Genomic DNA, 27,016 nt, shown 5'->3' on the forward strand with positions numbered 1-27,016 from the left:
CTTTTTTTGTTTCTCCCTCAGACTGGGGTGGGGGTAGAGAAGCAGTTAAGAAATATTTGTAAATATTTGGCCAAGCCAGGGTCACTGTCCCCAGGCTGAAGGGGGTTGAGTTTACACTCCAGCCGAAGACTGGACAACACTCCTCTTGGGGGCTGGTCCTCAAACAGACCTCTTCCCTCTGGATCAGGTAGAGGCTTAAAACTAGCAAGAGGCTCGGCCCTGAGCCCTTTTTCCTTTCCCTCATTGTGAGTCACCTTTTTGATCTGGGAGTTGAATACCATGGGGACTCCAAATGATCAGGCCGTCTTGCAGGCCATCTTCAACCCTGACTCCCCGTTTGGAGATATTGTTGGGTTGGACCTGGGAGAAGAAGCAGAGAAGGAAGTAGACGAAGGTGAGTATTTGACCTTGGAATCCAGCTTTCCACATTGGCTGGTCTGCTACCTTGCTGGGGTGGCAGAAGTAGGTGGTCTTACAAGGCTCCTTGTTCCCCGACACTTGGATGATGACTGCTGATCCTCAGTGCACTGATGGAAGCTTGGCAAGAGTCACAGTGCCCAGAGGAAAAAGCCAGGATTTGTACTCCAGTCCTGCCCCAAGTTTAACTGTGGTGGCGGGGAGCAGGGCCATGTGAAATTCACACACCTTTGTCAGAACAGAGGGTATCACCCTCCATAGCATGGAAGACAGAAACAGGGCAGCGGGTAGCTCAGCTAACCAGTTTCAACTAAGCAAGCATTCAGTGTTACCTTTAAATGCCAAGCCCTGAGCTGATGCTTCCAGATTGAATGTGCTCACTGGCTTTTCCACTGGCCCCTAAGAGGGACTGTCACCGTCCCAAAGTTTTGATGCTCTTTGTTTCTAAAGGAGCAAAGCCTACGTCTTAATGAAACTTTAGGCTGAAAAGCTGAGGGAAACATTGGAAATGGTTTTCATGACCCTGCATCCTGGAGGCCTTCCTGTTGGAAGCAATGCAGTAGAACAAACTAGGGACAGACTAAGGAGTCGGAAAGACCTTGGTTCCAGTCCAATCTGTGCAACTTCCGGGGGGTGTGACCTTCAACCAGTGATTTAGCTACAGGCTAGAGAGTTTGGTTTTCATTCTCTTGGCACTGGGGAGCCAACCAAGGCCACTCTCCAGGCCTCTTTGGAACTAAGCAGTGCCAGGGCTCTGCCTCAGTGACCTCTGCTCCCCCTGCCCCAAACACTGCACCTGATTGTAGTGACCTACACCCTGCCTGGTCAGCCCTGGCTCATGTCCCAGGTTCCCAAAGCGCACGGGGACTGTTGCTTCCTGCTGCCAACCACACAGCTGTCTCCTGGCTCCCTCCCTGGCACAGGTGAAGTTTTTCCGCGAGCACAGCTGGAACAGTCCAAGGCCCTGGAGCTGCAGGCGGTGATCGCAGCTGAGGCTGGCGACCTCAGCACAGCCCTGGAGAGGTTTGACCAAGCCATCAACCTATTGCCTGAGAGGGCCTCAGCCTACAATAACCGAGCCCAGGCCCGGCGTCTCCAAGGAGATGTGGCAGGTGAGGGAGGGTCCCTGGAGTCTGTGCAGGGGGTCTAGGAGGACACAGACCAGAGATGGTGTGGCCGTGGGGCTTGGACATGGAGTGTGGGAAGTCACCGAGCTCCTCTGGAACCTACGTTCCTCCTCACAAGAGATACATTATGGGCCCTGCTAATCTCTTGGGGATATTGTGAGTCAGAGAGACTACAGTCTGTTTATGTACAACATTTAATGAGAGCCTATATTGTAGCAGTGGTCTAGGTGCTGAGGACTCATAGCAATTACTATGTGCCAGGCATTAAGCACCTGTATGTATTTTCTTAACGGTAACTTTATTCTCCTACTTTCTAAATCTGTTAACCAACATCGTGCTGTACAAGATGCATCTTGTCTTTCCTCTTTAATCACGGATTCAGAGATTGTGTTTTTTGGGTTTTTTGTTTGTTTGTTTGTTTGCACTGGGTCTTTGCTGTGGCACATGGAAGAGGCTTTTCTATTAGTAGTTTGGTACACAGGCTTAGTTGCCCCATGGCATGTGGGATCTTAGTTCCCTGACCAGGGATCAAACCCAGCCCCTGCATTGGAAGGGGACTGAACCGCTTGGGAAGTCCTGTTTCAAAAATAATAATAATAAAGGTTTTTTAAATTTATTTCTTTTTTGGCCATACCCTGTGGCATATGGGATCTTAGTTCCCTGACCAGAGATCAAACTCATTCCCCCTGCAGTGGAAGTGCAGAGTCTTAACCACTGGACCACCAGGGAAGTCCCCTGACTGAGCACTTTACATTTTAGTTGTCATTTGTTTAGCCCTCATGACAACACTAAAAAGGCTCATGCTCTTGTTGTCTCCATTTGGCAGATGATACACTGAATCTTGGAAGTTAAGTAAAATAGCTTGCTAGTCATATAGCTGAGAAGTGGCAAAGCTGGGATTTGGTTCAGGTGGCAGAGCTTAATCCCCATGTGATACTGCTTTTCGTGAGGCTCAGCTTAGAGGGCAGGACAGACACACAAATCTCATACCCACATAACAAGCTGAGATGGTTCAGCTTGGGGTCTGCTTCTGAGGGGTGAGTTTTGAAGACGAGTAGGAGTTAGCTGGTTGGAGGGCAGCAAGTGGGAGAAGGCATGGCCTGTAGAAGTCCAGAAGTCACGGACAGGAACAGGGAGCTTCAGATCTCTACTCTGGCTGGAAAGGGAGGGTTGGAAGGATGGAGTCGCTTCAGAGCCTGGAGAGGTAAACAGAGGCCAAGAGAGTAAGGAACTAGTAATATGAGACTGAGATCGGACTCTGTCTTGAAAACACCAGGAAGTACTGAAGAGTAAACCACAGAAGCGTAGTAGGGAACTACTAGGGAACTCGTGGTAGTGGAGGTGTTCCTGGGGCCAGGAATGCCAGGCTGGGGAGGTTGGACTCCATTCTGAGAATATCCAAGGGCCCCTTTCCCAGGCTTGTCTGCCACCAGTTTGGCAGAGCAGGGCCATAAAGCCTGCTGAGGAAAGCCTATAGACCAGAACCCCAGAGAGCATCCAAGGGGTTTCTGCCTGGAGGCCTTCAATTCCTCCAGTTCAGCTCCTCTGAGGGAAATCAACAAATGCTGTGATTCAAGAGCTTCTCAACCAGTTAGGGTAGGGAGCAGAGCCCCTGCTGCGTTCTAACGGGGACCAAAATCTAGTGGACCAGGGAGATCGGCCTTGGTGTAGGATGCTGCTGGCACTCCCCTAGTGCCCTGCCCTGACAGGCTCTATAGACTAGAAGACAGGAGTGAATGGAAGCAGAGCCCAGAACAAATGCAGCTCGGGGGACCTACAGTGGGTACCAACTGGCTGCCTGAGGCTGAGTTCAGAGCTCTGATGCCTAAGAAGCCAAGTATTTATGAGGGTGACAAAAATAAAAGTGCTGCAGGCCAGCTCTGGCTCCAAGACCTCCTTCAAAGAAAACTAGATACAAGATAAGGAAAACCATGGAAATAAAGAATAAGGAGAGGCAGGCAGTAGAGAACACAGGTGAGAGGAGCTATTTTAAGGCATATAGTGGCAAAGAGGAGAGAAAAGTCTTGAAAAGTTAGAGAAGAATGTCTCTGGTGATCCAGTTGCTAAGACTACGTGCTCCCAATGCACAGGACACAGGTTCAATCCCTGGTGAGAGAATTAGATCCCACGTGCTACAACTAAGACCGGGCACAGCCAAATAAATACATAAAAATACATATTAAAAGGGGAAAAAACGTTAGCAAGGGACTTCCCTGGTGGTCCAGACACTGCACTTCCACTGAAGGCGCACGGGTTCAATCTCTGGTCAGGGAATTAAGATCTCAAATGCCGCCTGGTGCAACCAAAAGGAAAACAACAACAACAACAAAAAACAGACTTTATTGTGTAAGAAATGGTTGTCAGTTAATACTAATGCTTTTGGACCCTGGGATTCAGAGTCAGTCACCTGGCACAGGGTAGAATTTTAATAATGTATGTGTGGAAGAAACCACCTGCTTTGTGCCGGGCAACAGGAGCAGATTCGTAATACAGTGACCACCCCTGTTTTGATGTATCAGGTGGTGGAAAATAACTCGGACAAGGTGAGACCTGGACTTCAGTCCCAACTCTGCCACTAACTGTGCAGTCTAGGCTGAGTTTTGCCCACTCTTTCAGTCTTATCTCTGTGTAACGGGAATAACAATCCCGATCTCGAGGGTCCTGTGTGGGCGCAATGTAAATGGCTGAGCCCCGGAGCCTGCACTCAGGGCCGGATCTTGCTGGCCGCGGCCCTGACCCCTGCCCATCCGTCCGTCCCGCAGGCGCCCTGGAGGACCTGGAGCGCGCGCTGGCGCTGAGCGGCGGCCGGGGTCGCACCGCCCGCCAGGGCTTTGTGCAGCGCGGGCTCGTGGCGCGGCTGCAGGGCCGGGACGACGACGCCCGCAGAGACTTCGAGCGGGCGGCGCGGCTGGGCAGCCCGTTTGCGCGCCGCCAGCTGGTGCTGCTCAATCCGTACGCGGCTCTGTGCAACCGCATGCTGGCCGACGTGATGGGGCAGTTGCGCCGGCCCTGCGACGAGCGCTGAGCGGGAGGGCAAGGAGTTGGGAGATGCGCCAGCAACCAATAAAACTGTCGGTTCGCCCAACCCCAGCCTGTGTCCGCGTCCGCTCGCCATCCCTCTCAGGGATGGGCGCTCAAGGGTCCCCTGCGCGCGAGGCGGCCCCGGATCAGCAGCCCTGGAAGAAGGGCCCGTCGGGCCGAGATCGGGCATCGATTGGCCCTGCCTGGCGCAGCCCCGGCCCCTGCGGCGGACTGCGGTGCTCCGCAGGCCTGAGCAGTCGCTCCGGCTGCGCTCGGGGAGTGAGCCAGGTGAGCCGCCCAGGAAGGCTGGGCGGAGGCGGGAGCGGGGATGCTTTTCTATCCCTGCGTCCTGGATCACCTTTTCTTCGGCCCAAATCCGGAGGATGGGAAGAGGGGTGTAGATGGGAGAGGGAAGCGGGCAGGAGAAAACCGGGGTTGGGAGAAAGACGGTCCCTTTTGGAAAGAGGCGCGTATACCCGAGTGTCTGCGTGTGTGTGTGTGCGTGTGCGTGCGTGTGTGTGGTGTATTTTGGCCTGGTGCGGGCTGCACGGTTGCTGGTTGTTTCTGTGTACCTGCGAGCATGTGCCTGTTTGTTCCTTGGAGTCAGAGCTCAATTCTGCGCCCGCAGGGTGTACAGGTATGTGCCAGCCTGGGTTTGGACCTTGGGGCTTGATGATCATTGCGTTTTTGCCTTCACCACTGTGGGTCATTCTACATTTGCGTTTCCGTGCATGGTTCATTTTTGTTTCTGAGAGTAAATTCCTGGAGGAGTTACTAAAGCTTGCCTGCTCTCACCTGGATACTAACATTGAGGCCCGCCCCCTTCTCTCGGCAGCCTGGGGCCCAGGCCTGGGCCACCATGGCACTGCCTGCATGGCCAGCTACCCTCCCGCACACACTTCTGCTCCTGCCGGCCCTTCTGAGCTCAGGTACACCCCTGTTCATCCCTTGGCATGTGTTTATGGGGTCAAGTCCCTGTCTCTCCCCTCCTTGCCTGCATCTTCAGTTTGGGTCCCACTTTAGGCACCAGAACTGGGCTCTCCTCATCCACCTACCAAGCTCCAGCCAGTCCCTGGTGAGAGAACCCAGGTCCCTCTGGAACTGGACCTCACCCGGGTCACAACAGCACTAACCCTCCACCAGCTCTCCCCAGACTCCACTATGTTCTAGGCTGGGGGGAGCTGGTGCCACAAATTGATGGTCAGACCTGGGCAGAGCGGGCACTTCAAGAGAATGAACGCCATGCCTTCACCTGCCGGGTGGTAGGGGGACTTGGCACCCCTCGATTGGCCTGGTACCTGGATGGACAGCTGCAGGAGGCCAGCACCTCAAGACTGCTGAGTGTGGGCAGGGAGGCCTTCTCTGGCGGCACCAGCACTTTCACTGTCACTGCCCAGCGGGCCCAGCATGAACTCAACTGCTCCCTGCAGGACCCAGGCAGTGGCCAGTCAGCCAATGCGTCCGTCATCCTCAATGTGCAATGTGAGTGCCCCTTGGGTGGACAGAGAAGAGTTCTCTGCACAGGGACCCCTAACAGCCACCAGGCAGGCAGTTTGCTAGGATGTTTTAACACTTAAGCACTTTGCAAATATTAACTCACTTTATTCTCACAACAATCCTATGAGTTAGTTACTATTGTCCCCATTTTATAAATCAGAAAACTGAGGCACAGAGAAGTTAAGCAATCTGCCCGGGTCATAGAGCTGGTAAGTAGCAGAGTCAGGATTCTGGACATTTGGTTCTAGTGTTTATGCCCTTATGAAATGCTACCTCTGGCAGACCCAGCCATCCTTTTTCCTGGTGCCCCCTAAGGAGAGGTCCAGGCCCCTGGCTCCCTTCTGGGTTTGGGAAGAAAGGGCAAGGCAAGCAAGGGGCTGTGGTGGGAACATAGTGGTCTCTGCTTTGCACCAGTTAAGCCGGAGATTGCTCAGGTTGGGGCCAAGTACCAGGAAGCTCAGGGCCCGGGCCTTCTGGTCATCCTCTTTGCCCTCGTGCGTGCCAACCCGCCTGCCAACGTGACCTGGATCGACCAGGATGGGCCAGTGACTGTCAACACCTCAGACTTCCTGGTGCTGGATGCCCAGAACTACCCCTGGCTCACCAACCACACCGTGCAGCTGCAGCTCCGCAGCCTGCCACACAACCTCTCAGTGGTGGCCACAAACGACGTGGGTGTCACCAGTTCCTCGCTTCCAGCCCCAGGTGAGCACTGCCAGCCACGGGCCCAGCAGAGCCTCAGGTGGGTGTAGGGTCATGGTACAGAAATGGGAAGACTTGTCTTTTGGGTAAGTTCTCATGAAAGCTGTCCCCAGCCACCTTGGGCAAAGAGGACAGAGTAGGGACCTGTGGTGTCTCCAAGTCAGGGGTCATGCCCACTTGGAACTAACCAGAGGACCACCTGCAGGGCTCCTGGCCACCCGGGTGGAAGTGCCACTGCTGGGCATCGTTGTGGCTGGAGGGCTTGCCCTAGGCACCCTGGTGGGGTTCAGCACTTTGGTGGCCTGCCTGGTCTGCAGGAAAGAGAAGAAGACCAAAGGTAAGGCCAAAGCAAGGCAGGTACAGAGGATGCTGGGAGCATGGAGATGAGGTCAGGGGTGGGGGGGAGGGCACGGGCAGGACTGGAGCTGGGCAGGTCTCTAACAAGTGGTAGGACAGGTCTTCCTGGGTGTGGCTATGGTTTAGACACATACGTCCCAGGGAGCGCGCTGGGCACTGAGAACCCAGTCTGGTCATCTGAGAGGCCCCTTGCCTGAGGGACCTGGGCCTGAGAGGGCAGGAGGCAGAGCCCAGAGCGGGTGGGCGCACTGAGACAGTGCTGTGGTTTCTCTCTCCTCAGGCCCCTCCCGGCGCCCATCCCTGATCTCTAGGTAACTCTCCTGGGGCTGCGTGGAGGGGCCACATGGAGAGGCGGCATGGGGACAGGCGGGATCCTGGGCTTTCTGGTGGCTCTGGAATGGCCTCCAAGCAGGAATGTGTGCCCACTGGTGCCAGGGCCCATCCGGGCCTTTGTCCTCCTGTAGTGACTCCAACAACCTGAAAGTCAGCAACGTGCGCCTGCCACGCGAGAACATGTCCCTCCCGTCCAACCTTCAGCTCAATGACCTCGCTCCAGGCTGCAGAGGTACACCCAGCAAGCTGTTTGCCCCAGCTTTATCTTCAGAGGTGCTTCTGAGAAAAAAAGAGACGCTGGACCTTAGGAGGCCTAGGCCCCATTGGGCACATGCCTCATCCCGGGCACCACCCCCTCTGCCACCCCACAGGGAAACCAGTGGACCGGCAGACGGCTCAGGACAACAGCCGGCCAGACCTTCTGGACCCGGAACCTGGTGGCCTCCTCACCAGCCGAGGTAGGGAAAGCGGCCGCTGCCCTGCTCCCTTGCCCTCCCATGTGTGCCAAAGGCCCATAAGTCCCCAAGAGCAGAGAGTGGTCTCCCATCTTCCAAGAAATGAGGGTGACTGAGTCTCCTGGGATCTCTGACCCCACAGGTTTCATCCGCCTTCCAATGCTGGGCTACATTTACCGGGTGTCCAGTGTGAGCAGTGATGAAATCTGGCTCTGAGATGTGGCCAAGACAGAGGGTACCTTCTTGGCCCCTGGGCATCTTCCTGGTCCTCGTCCAAGGCATCCTCTGCCTGGCCATGTTGCCAATGGGAAGAGGCCATGCCTCTGCCACTCTTGCTTGCCTGGGGGCATGGGTGTTCTTGGCCAGGCTGCTGGCTGGACCTGGACCTGTTCTGACTCCAGTTGGGGGCCTGCATGACTGCCTGGGCCCAGGTGTGCCTGGAGGTCAGCCAGCATCTAAGTGTGGCATGGCCCTGCTGGCTTGGGCCAGCTCTGCCCCGCACCAGTGCTCCTCAGCACCATGTATAGCAGGCATGGGGCATGCCTGGTTGGGGGGCGGGGGGCCCTGCATGTCCTGGATTTCCTTCACATGCTATGCAGCTTTGTTCCCTCAGGGAAAATTTAGGACCCTGCTAGCTCTACAGAACCAACCTGCCCTTTCCACACGAACCCACCCCTGATCCAGGGGTGCTGGCGAAGCACAGACCAGTCCTTTTTGCTGCATCTCTCTGCCCCTCTGTGCCCACCCCCTCTTGGGTATCATAGGTTATACGCTGGATGTTCTTCACTGGGCATTAGACTTCCCCACTGGCCTGGGCCCTAGTGGTGTCAGAGCCTGGTTTTAGCACAAGTCAGGAGACGATAGGGAGTTGAGAAGTCTGGTGCCTCCAGTACTGCATGTAGCCATGCCTTGTTTTCTTACAGGGGTAGCACTTTAAGCACATCTCCTGGGAAGGGAGTGACTGGGCCCCTGGGCCCTGCCTGTGGCTTTCCCAAGTTTGGCCTTTTTATGATTCACTGTGAGTGCCCTGAGCCCTTGGGGTTGACGGGTTTCTGCTCAAAATATCTCCCCCTTCCGTGGGAGCCTAGCCCTGACCTCCCCATCAGCAGGAAACTGTTCTTGTCCCATCCTCCATTCTTTAGGGGATGGTCACAGTAGCACATAATTTGACAGTGCTGGAAACCTTAGGGAGACATGGGAAAGGAGGGGAGATCATGTATCCCAGAAGAACCTAAGTTCACTGTTGAAAAGCAACAGATTGCAAATCAATAGCATGCAAAGTATATTTGTCCCTTGTTGATACCTTTATAATTTTTCTTGATACTGCCAAGGACAGTGCTGAGCACACAGTAGGTTCAATAAACTTGACTGAGTGAATGTTACATGTCTGTTTCATTCCTTCAAAAAAAAATTTTTTTTTAATTCTCCATTTATCTCTGCTCTAATCTTTATTTCCTTCCTTCCACTAGCTTTGAGTTTAGTTTGTTCTAATTCCTCGGGTTGTAAAGCCAGACTGAGTACTTAAATTTACTGCTTTATTTGGCTGTGCCTGGTCTTACGGAGGAGCCTGGTAGTCTGCAGTCCATGGGGTCTCTAAGAGTCTGGCACGACTGAGCGACTTCACTTTCACTTTTCACTTTCATGCATTGGAGAAGGAAATGGCAACCCACTCCAGTGTTCTTGCCTGGAGAATCCCAGGGACGGGGGAGCCTGGTGGGCTGCCGTCTCTCAGGTCGCACAGAGTCAGACATGACTGAAGCGACATAGCAGCAGCAGCAGCCACTGGACCACAAGGGAAGTCCCTTGAGTACTTTTTTAATGTAAGCATTTATAACTATGAATTGCCTCTGAGCACTGCTTTTGCTGTAGCATGTAAGTTTTGGAATGTTGTGTTTTTGTTCTCACTTATCTCTAAGTATTTTCCAATTTCCCTTGATTTCTTTGCCCCATTAGGTGAGCATCGTTTAACTTCTGCAGAATTTTTCAGTTTTCCTTGTTATTGATTTCTAACTGCTCTTCGTGGTGGTCTGAGAAAGCACTTTGTGTGCTGTCTACCTTTTACAACCTGTTGAGAATTTGTGCCCTAACACATGTTCCATCCTGGAACATGTCCCACGTGCACTTAGGTGCATTCTCTGCTGTTGGCTAGAGTTCTGTTTATGTCTATTAGAACTAGTTGGTTTATTGTGCAGTTCAGGCTATTTCCTTACTTATCTTCAGTCTGGGTGTTCTATCCCTTATTGAGAGTGTCTTGCTATTATTGTAAAACTCTTTCTCCCTTCAGTTGTCAACTTCACCTCATATATTCTTAGAGTCTGTTATTAGGTGTGTAAATGTTTATAATTGTATCTTCTTGCTGTATTGTATGTTCCTACTTTATTTCATGGATGTGGTATTTCCTCATCTCTCTTTGACAGTGGTTCTCAAATTTGTCTGCATATTGAAATAATCTGAGGAGCTTAAAAAAGGCTGTGATTTTATTAGTCTGGTGTATTGTCTGGGAGAGGAAACTTATCTTTAGAAGATCTCCAGTTGATTCTAACATGCAACCAAATTTAAGAACTACTTCTCTATGAATATAATAATTTAAAAAATTTAGTTTCTCTGATTTTCTTTGCTATATTTTGGCCTTTTTCTGGGTTTCTTCAAATGCCTAGAGACTGTACATTCCTGTTTAAGAATGAGCGCTGCAAGCATGCCTCTGTGTATACACACAGACACATATATACACACAAGGGGAGGCACCCCAGCGCTGAACACAAGTTGATGGGTAGGTAGGGGGACCGAGACATTTGCTTAGATTACCCCATCAATATCTTTAGGTCTTTTCTCTTAGGCTGCTTGGGACTCTTCCAATATCCTGCTTTGGAGGGATAAGCCTGGAAGAGGGCTGAGAGCGTCACCACTCATTCCTCTATTTTATCCTCTTATTTTAAATGTGGCCCCTTATTCCTGTTCTCAGAGTTGCTTAATATTCTCATGGCCATTATCCACCCAGCTGCTCAAGCCCAAAAACTTGCAAGTCGTCCTTGATTTCTTCTCTTCCATGCCCCACATCCACTCTATCACCAAGTTCTGTTGGTTCCACCTCTGCTGGTTATCTCTCTGTTTTCTTACCCCACACCCTCCCTTCTGTACTCTATGCTGACCAGTTTTCCAGATTCCCTTGCCAGCTGTTAATTTCTGCCAGTGGGAAGCACTTGGCAAAGCAGGAGAGGGTGGGAGAAAGGAGGGTGGCTGTGTCCTGGGAAGAGGGGCTGTGGGCCTGCTCGGCAGTCCTGACCCCAGTGGCAACTCTCATTTCCAACCCCTGCAGTGCATGCTAAACCCTTGTTCCTTCAGCACCCTCCATTCTCCCTTTTGTTTCTTCAGGCACTTTTGTAACCAGTTGCCCGTGTTTACCATCCTTTGTTAGGATTTGTCTTCCTGAGTAGAATTTAGCTGATATAACCTTCAGAAAACTTCCCCAATCTGTCCACCTCTACCACTGCCACCCTACTCCAAGACCCCATCCTCTTTCACCTGGGTGGCTGCAGTAGCTAGGCTCCCTGAGACCACAGCTGGACAGTCTGGGGCCAGACAGGCAGGCAGCACTACTTGGTGGGAGACTCCCAGGAAAAATAGGTTCTGGGAGAAAAATGTTTGCCCTCTACTGCCAACCCTGAAGGATTGGGGTTTGATTTTATTTCTGAAGGTGGATTTGCTTAAACTGCAAGTCACTGAATGCCTCTAGGCCGAGTTTCTCATCTCTGCCTACGGTCAGTCTGCCTTCTCTCTTCTGTGTTAAAGGACAGCAGGGTAACCTGAAAGATAAGAGCATTTTATTTGTAAAACCTTTGCCGATTGACTTTGAGCATGAAAGAAAATAATCCTATTGCTATCTCAAAAAGAACATCTTTTCAGCCTTCCTCCCATCCTGAGCATCCTGGGGCCCCAGGAATTCCAGTGCTTCTAGCTCAAATCCCCACAGTGGTGTCAATGCGTACTTCCCGTGTGAAGGAGCCCTGAAACAGGCACTAGCCATTTGATGACCGCGAGCAGTGCTCTCTGGCAGAAACCGTAGTAGCACGTGCGCCATGCCTGAGTCAGTGTGAGGCAGGCAAGGCTGCCAGGAGGCTGACGCTGACCCCTCCTCAGCTGGGGCAGAGGAGCTGGCGCAGCCGTGAAGCAGCCACATGGGAGGTGTCTCAGCTGAAGGTTAACGTCTCGGCATCTCCAGCCTGGGAGTTGGAATTGGATGGAGGGGTGAATGCTGTCTTGCCTTCAGCTAGAGCTTTAAAATGCTGTGAGGAGAAAGGAGAGGGAATATGGAGGATTTGGGGATATGCTAGTTATGACACTTTATTAAGAACTAACCTCTGCATAGGGCTTCCCAGGTGACTCTAGTGGTAAAGAACCTGCCTGCCAATGCAGGAGATGTAAGAGACATGGGTTTGATCCCTGGGTCGGGAAGATCCCCTGGAAGAGGGCATAGCAACCCATCTAGTATTCTTGCCTGGAGAACCCCATAGCCAGAGGAGCCTTGTGGGCTACAGTCCATGGGGTCGCAAAGAGCTGGACACAACTAAAGCAACTTAGCACATACAACCTCTTTACAACTCTTTAAGCTCCATTCTTCTCCCAATTCTACTTCTAAAACAATTCCTTGGTATTGTCTTTGAAAAGTAGCTAGAAATGTGCCCTGCCTCCTTCAAACATGAACCCCCTTTTTCCTATGCTTCCTGCTTCCATTCATTAGGCCACTTAATTCTGTAAGACTGAGTGTCCACTGTAGATCCTCACCTACCCTAAGGCCCACATGGGTTCTATTTCCCCTTCCTTTACAAGCCCCATCCCTGCCTGCTTCACAGTTCCCTCCGTTACGGGGAGGGCAATGATAACTCCAGGCAGAGACCTCCTCCATTGTCACAGGCAGAATCACAGCAGGTTGAGGACACTGGCGGCGGCAGTCACTACAGCTGAAGTCAATCTCTAGTGCTGGTCTTACCTGTGAGTTCTTGAATTCCGAGTAGAGGGAAAAGAGCAGATGGAGGGACTGAATTCGACTCTTGTAGACAGGGATGTCTAGGATAGCTGAAATCGAGAACTCCCATGAGCAGAAACAAAAATCTGGGAATATGGGGCATTTCTGTTTAGGTGGCTAGTCCCTTCCCAGATGGAATGTGTTACTGTAACTCTAGGGGTTAAATACCCAGCAGGTAGTCACAAAAACCCAAACACCACCCTCAAGTGCTGCCAAACAGCATAACTGGCTTAAAGAAAAGGCTGTAATTCAGAGTAAAAAAGCCTTTTCAACAGCCCACAGTGAATTTATCCAAAGACGGGGCGGCCAAGAAAGGGACGGGAGGGCTTACCACAGATCATATCAATGTACTCTGCCAGGCTGCAATCAATCTCTGCTGTGGGCAGGCTCACCTAGGAGAGGCACGGGACAGACCCAAATCAAAGGCTGACATTTCAGCGGTCCTAGCATCATTCCCTTTATCTGAAGGAAAAGAGCTCCGAGCATAAGGGGTGTGATGGGCTGAATTGTGTCCTCCTCAAATTTATATGCTAAAGTCTTGACCCCAAGTGTGTCAGGTGGTGTATTTGGAGATACTGTCATAAAAGAGATGAGTTAAAATGAGGCCATTAGGATGAGTCCTAATCCAGAGCGACTGGAACCCTTATAAAAGGAAATCAGGACACAGACACACAGAGAGGAAGGCCACATGGAGACACAGGGAGGAGACGGCCAAGGGGAGAGGCTCTGGAAGAACTCAGCGCTGTGGACAGTTTGATGTCCAACTTCCAGTGGTGTGAAAAAATAAATTTCTTTTGCTTAAGCCACCCAGTCTGTGGTACTGTGTTACGGCAGCCTGAGCAATAATACAATTTTTTTTTTTTCCTGATCAGTAAAATGGAATTGGTTATACTCATTAACCACTGAAATAGCAGAAGATATAATAGGGCTAAAATATTTTATAAGTAAAATACACTGCCATGCAGTCTTCCTGTATTTGTGAAGAAGAAACTGGACCCAGGTTATGGGCAAGTATTTATAGTTACTTGGAGTTACAAGGCCTAATGGTCCTTGGACACCACAGGAACAGAAAAAGTGACATGATATCTCAGATGACAGGCTCCAGATCAAAACCAGTTCATACTGTACGTTTAAAAACCATTAGCATCTTAATAACTTTTTGTTCTCTTTTTATAAAAATCAGGGTGTAATTTTATAAAAATCAGCTTCTGCAATTTCCTTTTTCCAACATATAATTGATACTTCTCTGTATCAGAGCAAAATAAGGCCAAATGATTCCTCAGGTGAGTATTTCACTGACTGGATGTACCACAATCTATCTATTCAGTTCCCTAGTCAGACATTTTTTCCTCAGCTACAGCTTTAAAATGCTGTGATAAAAGAGATTGTTTTCAAATTCTTTGCTTTTTTACAGTAATTTCTCAATAAACATATACCCCCCCAAAACTGTCTTCATTAGCTTACATTTTAGTAGAGAGAAACAAAAAACAAAATAAGGTATATAATACGTCAGAAGGTAAGTACTATGGAGAAAAAGCAGGTAAAGAGCTTGGGGAACATGGGGTAGCAGTTTTAAATACCATGACCAGGAAGGATCTGTTACCATCTTTGCTCAATTTTCTTGATATGTAAGAGCTCTTTGGGCTTCCCTGGTGGCTCCGCGGTAAAGAATCTGCCTGCGATGCAGAAGCCTCAGGAGACGCAGGTTCGATCTCTTAGCACACATGCAAAAGCTCTTTGCTTGGATAGTAATGTTGTCACATATATATGTAAGTAACTTCTTGATCCATCACTTGTTTTTTCAGCCATGCCATTCAGGAGCTTAGTTTCTGGGACAGGGATTGAACCTGGCCTTTGGGAGTGAAAGTGTGAAGCCCTAACCACTGGACAGCCAGGGAGTTCCCAGTCCATCATATTTTAAACTTTGTTTATGGTAACTATTAGAATTTTTTATTTGTATGAGTCTATAAACTGTCACATTTTCCACATGACTTTTAAGATTCTTATTACACAAAGAAATACTTCACCATCCCAACAGTAGTAAGTATTGGGTTGGCCAAAAGATTTGTTTGGGTTTTCCCGTAACATCATACAGGAAAACCCGAACGAACCTTTTGGACAACTGAATATTTCTCCTATATAAAAAAAATGGTACTTGTAATAGCTTTATTTTTACTTCATTGTTTAACTCATTTGGAATTCACGTATGCATATGGTTGGGGCTTTCCTGGTGGCTCAGTGGTAAAGAATCTGCCTGCAATGCAGAGACTCAGGTTCAATCCCTGGGTCGGGAAGATCCCCTGGAGGAGAGCATGGCAAGCCACTCTAGTACTCTTGCCTGGAGAATCCCCACGGACAGAGGACCCTGGCAGGCTACAGTCCATGAGGTCTCACGGAGTCTGACACAACTAAAGCAACTAAGCAGCGGCAGCAGCATGCATATGGCTGAGGCATAGATCTATTTTTCTCAAGTGACTGGTCAGTAATCTCATCACAACCCATTCTACCTGTAATCATTTAACCATCTTTCTTGGGCATGCTTGATGGTCCAGTGGTTAAAATTCTGTTTCTACTGCAGGGGGTGTGGGTTTGATCCCTGGTGGGGGAACTAAGGTCTTCATGCTCTGAGGCATGGCCAAAAAAAAGAGTAAAATAACCATCTTTCTTATACAGCAAATTTCCACATTTATGTGGGTTTTTTCTGCGTTGTCTATGTGCTGCTGATCTAGCTCTATTCCTAACCAGAACATTATTATTTACTATAGCTCTATAATTTTCTACTGTCTGATAGGGCAAATCCTCCATCATTTTTTCCCTGAAATTTTAATTAGACTTGAAAGTTGACTCTCTCAGATAACCTTTGTTACAAACATTTCAATTTCTAGAAAACAATGCAGTTGAAATCCGAACTGCAAGGGCAGCCCACTGCATGGCGCACTGGGGCAAGTGCTGGTGCCTCCCAGGAGCGTGGTTTGACTCCTCGTTCACTGCGACCTAGTGCTGCCCTCCACTCAAGGTGTATAATTTGCTTCGAAAAGGTCTTGACAGTTTATGAAATATATTCCTGGGCACTTTTTAAAAATTTAGGATCATTAGGAATGGGACATCAGCTACTCAAAACAGGACATATGCCTCTGTGGAAAGGGTAAGTCCACAGTGGTAATACTTTAGGTACATACATTCACCAAAAGTTACGTGTTCAAAGTAATAGTATAATAATATTACAGAGTAATTTATAACAGCTCAAATCTGTAAACTACTCAATGGCTATCACAGAATGGATAAATAAATTGTCCTATATTCAAACAATGGAATACCATAATTAGAATAAATGTATAACCACAATCTAAGAAACAATATGGATAAATCTCTACATTGATGAAGAATACAGATAAGCAAATAAACAAGACACAAAGGAACATGATTAGATTTAGATAAAATACAAAACAGGCAAACCTAATCTGTGCTGTTAGAAGTCAGGATGGTAGTTAAGTTGGGAGATAGAAGCCTGAGGGGGCTTCCAGGATGCCAGCAGTGTTCTGGTTTTTTTGATCTGATGTGTTGGCTACACAAAGGTATTTGGTTGGTGAAAATTGATCAACACTTAACGTGTTTGTTTCCAATTTTATATTATACATAAATTTAAAAGTTAATGATAACAGTAATACAAGAAGAGAGAAACTATGGTCCCTAGAATGAATGCCACACTTTCTAAGCTCCTGCTACCTTCCACTCACCTTTCCCAAAAGTTCTTCAAACTCTGGAGACCACTCCTGCATCAGTGTGTCAATATCGGGCATAGGCCTAGAATTATAGCGGCAAGGATGAACAGAAAACAGGGGCTGGTATCGGCAATCTTTGCATCAGGACATTCTAGGCTGAAGGGAGGTTCTCAGCCTGGGCACATTAGGATTTCAAGAGAACACAGACTGAGTGGGCCACACTTACCCAAGACCTAGGGTTTGGAGAAGCTGGCTAAGTAAAAATACCAGGTAAACCATAATCTTTATGTCTGCAATCTTAGCCAGTAGCAGCCAGGATCCATAGGTCCTGACGTTGATATATTTCAAATATGTCCCAATCTTGGCACCTCCTCCTCAGAAGCAATGACTTCCTAGGTGGTGAAGATTACCATGGGTTACTATGGTGAAGAATGTGCTATTTCTTACCTGGTATAGTGCACAGTTGCAGGGGGCTTGGAACGGTGTAACTCAGAGATGCTCTCAATCCATGTGTCAATGGCTTTGGGATTCTTTTCTGCATCTTCCAGGCTCTTTACTTTCATATGTTGCTAGAAAAACAACAGGAAAGCCAGACTGACGGCAATAATGAGCTTCACAGAGAAGCTCATCATATGCTGCTATTTCATATTCGAGGTAACTGATGAAAAGGGAAGCTTGCCAGTAGCCAAATGAAGATTATAGAAAACCCTGTTAAAGTCTTCTGGAGCCAGGGGAAAGGGGCAAGTCAACAGGATAGGAATGATCACAATGAGAGACCATTTAAACCTAGTAGGATGGCTAGAATAAAAAAGACAATACCAAGTGTTGGTGAGGATGTGGAGAAATTGGAACTCTCATTCATTGCTGATGGGACTATAAATTGATTCAACCACTTTGGAAAAGAGTTTAGCAGTTCCTCAAAATATTAAATAGTTTCCATATGGACCAGTAACCCTACTTTTACCTATACCCAAGACAAATAACAATATATGTCCGTGCAAAAACATGTACCTGTTCCTAGAAGCATAATAGAAGTGGGATTAACAGGTAAATGCATAGATACAGTGTGATATATCCATACAGTGGAGCATTATTCAGCCATAAAAAAGGGAATGCGTAGTGACCAGGGTTTAGGAGCAGGGGGAATGAGGAGAGGAGTGACTACTAATGGGTATAGCGTTTCTTTCTGTTTGTTTTTGTTTCTGTGTTTTGGCTGCACTGAGTAGCTTATAGAATTGTAGTTCTCTGATCAGGGATTGAACCGGGCCCACAGCAGTGCTGAGCCCTAACCACCTAGTGGGGTAATTCCCCACTAGGGAATTACCAAGGGGTTTCTTTTTGGAATATGAAAATGTTCTTAAATAATGGTGATGGTTGCATTAGCTCCGTCAATATACTAAAAATCACTGAACTAAAAAAAATAAATAAATAAAAATAAAAATCACTGAACTGTACAATTTTAAAAGGTGAATTTCACAATAATTACATTATGTTTTAATACAACTGTTATGTAAAAAATAGGGCTGGCTGAAATCATAGCCATCCCTTTTACAGGGAGTAAGTCGACTGTTCAAATATTAGTGAGGCTTCTACTCTCAGCCCCCTTGAGCTGGGGCCTGTGCTAGGCCAGTAGCTTACTGTGATGTTGTGCTGTTTGGAATTCTCTGTTAACCACAGTGAGAGCACTGTAGGGTCTGACTGCTTTGTTGAAGGCTCATCCAATACCAATAGGCCAAGGTTGTCAGGCTTTCCATCAGGACGTGGAACCTGGAAAGGAGAAAGGTAAGAACATGAAAAGGCACACTTGTTTTCAAGAAGCTAAGGAAGAACTTTTCTGGTCATTACTATTACTAGTATTAAAAAGCATGCCTATATATCATGCTGTACCAAAATACTATCTAGAAAAAAAATACATGACCTTAAATATAAAGCTGAAGTTATGGATAATTAGGAGGCAAATATATGACAAATTTTTAACACATAATGAGATAATTATTTACCTATTAGCAATGAGTATAATTTCGAGTTGAGAGCAAGTTAAGAATTCCAGTGAAATGAAGAATATATACTAAGGTAGTTATTGTTAGTCAAGGAAATTAGTTTAACTGTTAGAGTAATAGAGGGGTTAGAAGAAACACCTAAGGAGTCATTTTAGGACGTTCTGACCTTTAAGAATGCATCAATATCCCCAACCGCTGGGATGAAATCAGGAATGAAAGGCTTCAGTTTGTGGTCCAGGTCAATCAACTGTGGTGTATACCTAGGAGATATTGCCATGAGAAGGTGGAGACCGTCAGTGAAACTTATTTTATTATTCAGAATGAGAAAAACCTAAGGGGAATGGTCATGTTTCAGATAAGAGGAAGGCAAGGGCAAGGCAGGGCTAGGGGTTGTGGTGGGAGGTCCTAGTACTCACCTGCTGATGTACTGGAAGAGCTCCTTAACCTCAGCAGAAACTGGCAAATGCTCATAGTCTGCAGGATCGTACGCCCTGGGGAAAGGAAACCACGGCTCAAGGTGGCCAGAGAAGAGTGGGGGTTGCTGAGTCCTGGTTCAGCACAGAGCATGTGACTCTAAACCTAGTTTCTGCTCCACCCACATCTGCCTCTTCTGAGTGGCTTGCAAGGCAACTTTAAAACTGATTATAATCAGCTCTCAGTTATCTCTGACAATGAAGAAAAACAGGTACAGAAAATCCAAAACATAATCTTGAAAAATTTTAGAGTGTAGCAGAAATTGTTTTCCTTTTTTCTTTTTAAATGAAGGGGATAAAGAGAAAAGATAGAATGAGATCTTAATTTCTGACATGAAAATGGTTTGTCTCAAGAAAAAGGAGTTTTTACAAAGATGTTTTTCAGTGTTATTTGTAAAAGTAAAAAATTGGAAACAAATAAAATGTCTAACGCTTGAGAGATAGGTCAAGCTGGACACTGCAGTTATTGAAAGGTACTTGCATTAATACATAAAATGTATACAGTTAAAAGAAATAGTAGAGTGCATATTAATGACTATAATTAAGTAAAATGTAATGAATTGATAGGGCTTCCCAGATGGCTCAATGGGAAAGAATCCACCTGCCAATGCAGGAGATGCAGGTTCGATCCCTGGGTTGAGAAGATCCCCTAGGGAAGGAAATGGCAACCCACCCCAGTGTTCTTTCCTGGAAAATCCTATGGACAGAGGAGCCTGGAGTCCGTGGGGTCACAAAAGAGTTGGACGTGAATGAGTGACTAAACAACCATGAATTGACAAAGTATATAAGTGACTTGGAAAGTGATTTAAGGTTCTTCTGGGGAGAGTTGCTTAAGAAAAAAACTAAATAGATTACTTAAAGTTTACCTTTCCCCAGATTATAATTTATGGAAGCAGGATCATGAGGTAAACTGCAAAGCATGAAAAGTCAGGCTGCTATTAAACACTTGCCTAATTTACTTAGTGTCTACCTGCATGTGAATAATTAAAATGTAACTATTTTTATTTTTATTAAACTACTTCATTGAATAAGTGGTGCATGCACATGATAGGAAATAAAAGGTACAAAATGTATACAGTGGAAAGTTATGCTCCCCTCCCAAGAGTAATCAGTATTATGAGTTCCTAGTGTTGCCTAGAGACAGCTTATGTAGTATCTGTTTGATACACATGCTAGCACAACACAAAGACTTCTATACCTTTTTAAAATGTAACAATGTCCCTTGAAGATTGTTCTTTACCACCACATAATTATCTTCTCTTCCCTAAAATGTGAACTCCCTGGAGTCAGAGACCATCAGATAAATTGACTCAGCAAATCCTCATGAAATCCCTGAGCCCACAGATGTTTCAAACAGTGCAAGTGACATCATAGTGACATCACAGGACTCAGGCAGTGGAGCCAGAGAAGAAGGAACACTCATTATGTTGGGTTTCTGAGCATCTGATAACCCTAGAGAAGATCAAAAGAGCTGCTAGAAGTTCACTTCTCACTGACATCCTCCTGTCCAATGTTTGGAAGGAAGAGTTTCCTCCTTTGCAAGGGTGCTCTCCTTACCCTTCCAAAGGGGCCCCATGCTCTTCATCATCATCATCAGAATCAGTTTCAGATGAGTCATCATCATCGTCATCATCATCATTCTCACTAAAGCCCCGCTGAGGCGTCAGCTGTGAGGTCTTCTTCTTCTCCTGAGACAAAGCAGGGTAGGCATAGAAAGCTCCCGGTTAGGAGAAATTGGGGAGAAGGAAATTGCAACCCACTCCAGTATTCTTGCCCGGAAAATCCCATTGACAGAGGAGCCTGGTGGGCTACAGTCCACAGGGTCACAAGAGGCAGACACGACTTGCTGACTAAACCACCACCACCAGCAGTGTACTTTTGCCCAGTTCTCACCTAGCGCTGTAACAAGAACCCTCCCACTTGACACCAATTCACTGGAAAGAGAAGGAAGCCCTCCCCAGAAGGGCCCCAAGAACCTTCTTCGCTCCTTCTTAGCTACTGAGTCCCCACTTTCTATAACCATAGTCATCTGTGTGTGGCTTGGGTATACTTTATTCAGTACATCTCTCTTTTACCTCTCACTTAGGAGATCCTGAGAACTCTGCATAAACTTTATCCAGTCAGCTTCAGCTCTAAAACTGAGGGACTTCTGAAGAAGAACACACTTCTTCTTAAGAAGAACTCTAAATAGTTATTTTGGGAGGAAATAGGGGGAAGATGAAGTGGGGAAGACACATTTTAGGGGATCTTAATACTCACAAAGATCACAGGGAGGAAACCTAGTATTTAATTTGCAAGACTGCCCAGGGGAAGCTGCTTATAACCAAGGAAGAAAAATCGTACTCAACCCTGTGCCTGGATTCTGTCCAGCAGTTCCAGAGACTGTGCATTTTCCTTTGCATTCAATGGGTATCTGACCTACTCATGGTCTCCCTTCCTTCCCCAACAAGTTAAATAAAATAACTGTACCTTATATCTCAAGATAGTCATGTATGGATGTGAGAGTTGGACTACAAAGAAAGCTGCTTTCTTTAAAGAATTGATGCTTTTGAACTGTGGTGTTGGAGAAGACTCTTGAGAGTCCCTTGGACTGCAAGGAGATCAAATCAGTCAGTCCTAAAGGAAATCATCCTGAATATTCATTGGAAGGACTGATGCTGAAGCTGAAACTCCAATACGTTGGCCACCTGATGTGAAGATCTGACTCACTGGAAAAGACCCTGATGCGGGGAAAGACTGAAGGCAGGAGAAGGGGATGACAGAGGATGAGATGGTTGTGTGGCATCACTGACTCGATGGACATGAGTTTGAGCAAGCTTTGGGAGTTTGTGATGGACAGGGAAGCCTGGTGTGCTGCAGTCCATGAGAAGGGGTCTGGTGGTGCTTGGGCTTGCCAGGGCAGTTGGGATGGGGGTCCCTGTCTTTGCCTCTAGGGCCTGGAGCCTGTGGTATGCCTTCACTTAGGATCTGAAAGGTGGCCAACTGGCCCCCTTTAAAAATGGGTTTTCAAGCTCAGTTTCCATATGGCTTATACTGAGGTTAAGAGATATTTGGTTCTAGTTTTAAAAATTATTTAACAATTCTTTTAAAGTGGCTTCTGACATATAAAACTGTGACATATTATAGGACATCTTAAAAAAAAAAAAAACAACTTTTGGTTACATTTTCCTCTAAGCATAACACAGATTTATTATACATCAACAAAAATGTATTTTTATTTTATTTTATTTTTAAACTTTACATAATTGTATTAGTTTTGCCAAATATCAAAATGAATCCGCCACAGGTATACATGTGGACAAAAATGTATTTTAACTAATATGTAACATATGGTATAGATGACAGTTGCAGAAATTGTCTTACTGGTATACAGTTGGTAAGGATCTCCCATAGTGTTCTTTACTAATTCAAAATCTGCCCAAATTATTCTTGGGTCACATGGGAAGCAGTCTGGCAAGGGAAGATTTTTAAGAATATTGTCAGCTTAAAGATTATTCAAAAGTGGATCCTTTTTACTGATTCTGGGTGTATATTAAATTGGAAAGATAAATGAGCCTTTAATATTGACTATATCATGTGAAGATGAAAAATTCAGGATGAATACACAAAATTAGGAGGTCAATTTAGGAAAATTGTTCACTTTTGTCTGCTTCTTCAAAGTAGTGCTTTGCAAAATCTCTGACCTAAGGCAGAAGACTTTATATACCAGACAAAAGGCCAAAAAATTACTTTGTAGGTGAGATGTCAAACAGCACATAGTCACAAAGCAGAGCTATTTCAAAACATTACATTTTAGACTTCCTACGAAATCCATCTCTCTCACTGTAGCTTTCTGCATTACTTCGAATATTCTCCTTCACTTGAGTCCTCAAAACTCCTATTCTTGGAGGATAATTAAAGCATAGGCATTGGACAATGTGCTAAGGCTAACCACAAGGGCTATTAGGCAGTGCACATGTGCAAATTTAAGGCCCCGTCCATCTAGAGCGGAGAAGGCAATGGCAACCCACTCCAGTATTCTTGCCTGGCAAATCCCATGGACGGAGGAGCCTGGTGGGCTGCAGTCCATGGGGTCGCTAGGAGTTGGACACGACTGAGCGACTTCCCTTTCACTTTTCACTTTCATGCATTGGAGAAGGCAATGGCAACCCACTCCAGTGTTCTTGCCTGGAGAATCCCAGGGATGGGGGAGCCTGGTGGGCTGCTGTCTCTGGGGTCGCACATAGTCGGACATGACTGAAGCGACTTAGCAGCAGTAGCAGCCATCTAGAGCTGTAGGCATTTTCTCATCTCTCTTTCAGAAATGGTGATTCTCTTGGTTCATAAAATAACAATAAGTGACATCTGGGCCTTAAGACTTCAAAATTAAAGTCTCTCTTTCACAAAATACTGGCAGTATCACAAGTGTTGACAATGAACAAAGGCCAGGACCAGTCATTTCAAACTTGCTTTATCATAAGAATTACTTGCAGTGCTTGCTCAAATATATTTACATTTTCAGGTTTTTATCTTCAAGAATCCAATTAGGTAGTGCTGGGTGGGGACCGGTCATTTTTTTTTTTTTTTTTTTCCGTAAGTACCCCAGTTGATTAAAATGACCAGAAAAGTTTCAGAAACCCCGGACTGTGTTATATGAAATTTCTTGCCAAAAAGTCAGCTATAACAATAATCTTTATTCCTGAAGGAGAATCACAGTCTTAAGGCTCTTGGCCGTTGACTGTTCTCCATGAGCTTAAAGACACCTAACCAGTAGTGGTGAGTATTCAAGAAATGTTTGCTACTGAACTCGTGTCACTTTAAATTAGCTACAAAATACACAAAGCAGCAATTTCACAAGAAGTTGTGGATTATACTGCACCTTGTTATTTTCATCTTCATACTCATCACTGCTGTTATCAGCCATAGTCTTGTTAGAAAGATGCGAGGAACAAGGAACTCCTTAGAAGAAAAGTTTTCCCATTAGGTTTTTGTTAAAATGATTTTTAAAGACAGATATTTTTCATTTATAATATTTTATGCTCTAACCATTTTATGGAACAGGATTGATAAGAATAGCTAACTGAAAGATAGGAAACTGAATTCTAGCATGGCTCTGTCAATTCAAGATACACTTACTAAGTATTATTATGCTTAAGGCATTGGGTTAGACATTATATTAATACTAACTGATTATCTGCCATTACACAAATAGCATAAAATCTGCCCTTAGTTTATTGTTGAAATAAAGTCAGTAACGAGTGAAGCAAAAGGAGTGCTGGATTTATAGTCAGAAGACTCAGTTTAAAGGACAACTCTATCACGTGGACAAAACGATTCAACCTCTCTGGGTGTCAGTAGTCCCACCTCTCAATGGGGTCAGTAATATTTGTCACTCAGGATTGTTGCAAGGATCAATCGAAAAAACTTTATGTGGAAGGATAGGACCTAGTTCCTGGTATATAATAGTCACCAATATGAATCTGAATCAGGTTTTTACTTTACAAATTTTGGTTTATTTTTAATAACCAGTGATTTACAATTGCAAAACAAAAAACAACCATTTCTCTTCTTTCCTCTTAATGCCTCTCTTACCTTTGTGTTTCGTGGTTGGAGTATAAATACTTGCAACCTCTTCAGAGTCGTTAATCTCTAGACGCTCATCATACGTCTGGTTTTCAACAATCTTGGTCTAAGCAAAAGGAAGAATGACTACATAGCTTCTATCACGGGACATTAAGCAGTCTTTGGAGAGGTGGATTCCAAACCAGCAATGGTTCCTCTTCCTTACCCAAGACATCAGTTTTACCTGAAACGTTTACCCCCCAGGTGGCTTAGACGATAAAGAATCTGCCTGCCAATGCAGGAGACGCAGGTTCGATCCCTGGGTCAGGAAGCTCCCCTAGAGGAAGGCATGGCAACCCACTCCAGTATTCTTGCCTGGAGAATCCCATGGACAGAAAAGCCAGGCGGGCTACAGTCCATGGGGTCGCAAAGAGTCGGACACGAGTGAGCGACTAACACTTCCACTTCACCCCCCACTCAAAGTTTCCTTCAGGCTTCTTGGCCCCAGGTCACACAGTTAAGTCATTTTTCTGCAGCTCTTATTTAGGGACTGCTGGCAGGCTGCCTGGGGAACCAGGGAATCGAGGAGAGAAACGACAGCCAGTGTCTGCAGCAGGTACCCAAAGCTGCTAAGATACGCGCGCGAGGGCAATACAGCATCCCTCTGTAGATAATGGCTCTCTCCTCGGGTTCGGTCAGTGTCCCAGTGCTGCCAGCGTTTCTCAGGGGAGGCTGTGGAGGTTCTAGAAAAAGTTCTGTCTCTCGGGTTACCTGGCGGGGTGGGGGAGGGGCGTTCCGCAAAGCGAGGGTAAACTCGGCTCTTGGTCCCATCCAATAATCCTGAAAGCCATCACCCTTATCCGCACCATCCCACCCTCGTCTTGTAGGTCGGATCCCACTTAAGTTTGTCGGGGGGTAAATGAAACAAAGATTGGCGACGGCGTGAAGGAAGAGGGGAGAGAATATTTGTCAAGAAGACGGGAAAAGGTTTAAGAGGTTGGGAAGAGGGAACGGGAGTCCTTCCTATTCCTCTTGGGAGGGAGAAAGAGTACGAATTACCTGTAGCCCCTCTGAATCCGTCTCGTCTATATGGAAAGAACCCCAGCCTAGGACTGGGGTTTCACTCCAATCTGAGGCCTGGCCACTTCTACTTAGAAGACAGCCACGGCTTCTACACGGATCAACTAGCCTGTTATCAGTTGCTAAGGGAAAAAAAAAAGGAAAAATCGCGAGACTTTCCTCCACTCTCGTGAGATCCTCTCCACTCCAGCGCGTTACGTCTCTTCCAGCGAAGGCTCAAAGGAATCAGATCCAGAGGGGCTCGGATCCTGTTTGGCTAGTTTCAAGAAATACGTCTGTGGCGGCATCTAGCGTCGGGGAGCGGCAAAGCTGACGGCTGAATTTCGGTTCGTCTAGAGAGAAGGCAATGGCATCCCACTCCAGTACTCTTGCCTGGAAAATCCCATGGACGGGGGAGCCTGGTAGGCTGCAGTCCATGGGGTCGCGAAGAGTCGGACACGACTGAGCGACTTCACTTTCACTTTTCACTTTCATGCATTGGAGAAGGAAATGGCAACCCACTCTAGTGTTCTTGCCTGGAGAATCCCAGGGACAGGGGAGCCTGCTGGGCTGCCGACTATGGGGTCGCACAGAGTCGGACACGACTGAAACGACTTAGCAGCAGAGTTAGCCTTCCCATACGGAAATAAGGTGTGTATTTTCTTCCCAGATCAAGGATCACTGGGCTACTATTCCTGCTAAATCAGTCCAGACAGACTTTAGGCAAACTCGGAAGTTTGCTTAAATTCCCACACTTTGTACGACCTTTTATAGCCTTTATATTACATTATTGGAGAAGGAAATGGCAACCCACTCAAGTGTTCTTGCCTGGAGAATCCCAGGGACGGGGGAGCCTGGTGGGCTGCTGTCTATGGGGTAGCACAGAGTCAGACCCCACTGAAGTGACTTAGCAGCAGCATTACATTATAGTCCTTTCTTACCCTCCATTGTTTCCCATTGCATTGGATATACTTACAGTACTAACAAATTATTATTTATCTGAGATTAAAATTTAACTAATTCTATTGCATTTTTATCTCAAGAAGACTGGACTTCATTAGGGCAGGGTCTGTGTCCAATTATTTTTTAAGCTTTTCATAGCATCAGTGCATGGCTTAGATTCAGTTTAGTCAGTTCAGTAGCTCAGCGGTGTCGGACTCTTGGCCACCCCATGAACCGCAGCAAGCCAGGCCTCCCTGTCCATCACCAACTCCTGGAGTTTACCTAAACCCATGTCCATTGAGTCGGTGATGCCATCCAACCATCTCATCCTCTGTCATCCCCTTTTC

At 46.8% G+C, this 27,016-nt stretch overlaps 3 protein-coding genes across 9 annotated transcripts; 2 read left to right on the forward strand and 1 right to left on the reverse strand.

Moving 5' to 3' along the window:
• The first annotated feature begins 130 nt into the window (after nucleotides 1–130).
• Nucleotides 131–4,634, forward strand: TTC36 (tetratricopeptide repeat domain 36). The gene is made up of 3 exons (XM_019974764.2): nucleotides 131–394; nucleotides 1,341–1,529; nucleotides 4,307–4,634. Exons 1-3 carry the CDS (start codon nucleotides 280–282, stop codon nucleotides 4,567–4,569), a joined length of 567 nt encoding a protein of 188 aa, XP_019830323.2. The 5' UTR covers nucleotides 131–279; the 3' UTR covers nucleotides 4,570–4,634.
• On the forward strand, nucleotides 4,593–9,291 carry TMEM25 (transmembrane protein 25). Of its 5 annotated transcripts, none has more exons than XM_019974761.2 (9): nucleotides 4,593–4,853; nucleotides 5,401–5,494; nucleotides 5,736–6,047; nucleotides 6,477–6,767; nucleotides 6,970–7,101; nucleotides 7,402–7,432; nucleotides 7,586–7,686; nucleotides 7,826–7,912; nucleotides 8,052–9,291. In XM_019974761.2, exons 1-9 carry the CDS (start codon nucleotides 4,593–4,595, stop codon nucleotides 8,123–8,125), a joined length of 1,383 nt encoding a protein of 460 aa, XP_019830320.2. In that variant the 3' UTR covers nucleotides 8,126–9,291. The 5 variants fall into 5 exon arrangements, 3 of the variants coding, with proteins under 3 accessions (XP_019830320.2, XP_070659608.1, XP_070659609.1); XR_011570834.1 differs by having other exon boundaries at nucleotides 4,726–5,202; nucleotides 7,557–7,686; XM_070803507.1 differs by having other exon boundaries at nucleotides 4,728–5,202.
• IFT46 (intraflagellar transport 46) lies at nucleotides 9,175–25,886 on the reverse strand. 3 transcript variants are annotated; one of them, XM_070803510.1, is made up of 12 exons: nucleotides 25,728–25,886; nucleotides 24,699–24,795; nucleotides 23,986–24,065; nucleotides 20,685–20,815; nucleotides 19,071–19,145; nucleotides 18,821–18,914; nucleotides 18,293–18,421; nucleotides 17,102–17,223; nucleotides 16,670–16,736; nucleotides 13,264–13,324; nucleotides 12,897–12,982; nucleotides 9,175–11,712 (listed from the first exon to the last, which is right to left on the reverse strand). In XM_070803510.1, exons 3-12 carry the CDS (start codon nucleotides 24,028–24,030, stop codon nucleotides 11,653–11,655), a joined length of 870 nt encoding a protein of 289 aa, XP_070659611.1. In that variant the 5' UTR covers nucleotides 24,031–24,065; nucleotides 24,699–24,795; nucleotides 25,728–25,886; the 3' UTR covers nucleotides 9,175–11,652. The 3 variants fall into 3 exon arrangements, with proteins under 3 accessions (XP_070659611.1, XP_019831161.1, XP_070659610.1); XM_019975602.2 differs by lacking the exon at nucleotides 9,175–11,712 and adding an exon at nucleotides 11,714–12,192; XM_070803509.1 differs by lacking the exon at nucleotides 9,175–11,712 and adding an exon at nucleotides 11,714–12,192 and having other exon boundaries at nucleotides 24,699–24,912; nucleotides 25,728–25,880.
• Nucleotides 25,887–27,016: the final 1,130 nt, after the last annotated feature.

The sequence above is a fragment of the Bos indicus genome, chromosome 15, assembly GCF_029378745.1.
Source record: "Bos indicus isolate NIAB-ARS_2022 breed Sahiwal x Tharparkar chromosome 15, NIAB-ARS_B.indTharparkar_mat_pri_1.0, whole genome shotgun sequence".
NCBI classification, from domain to species: domain Eukaryota; kingdom Metazoa; phylum Chordata; class Mammalia; order Artiodactyla; family Bovidae; genus Bos; species Bos indicus.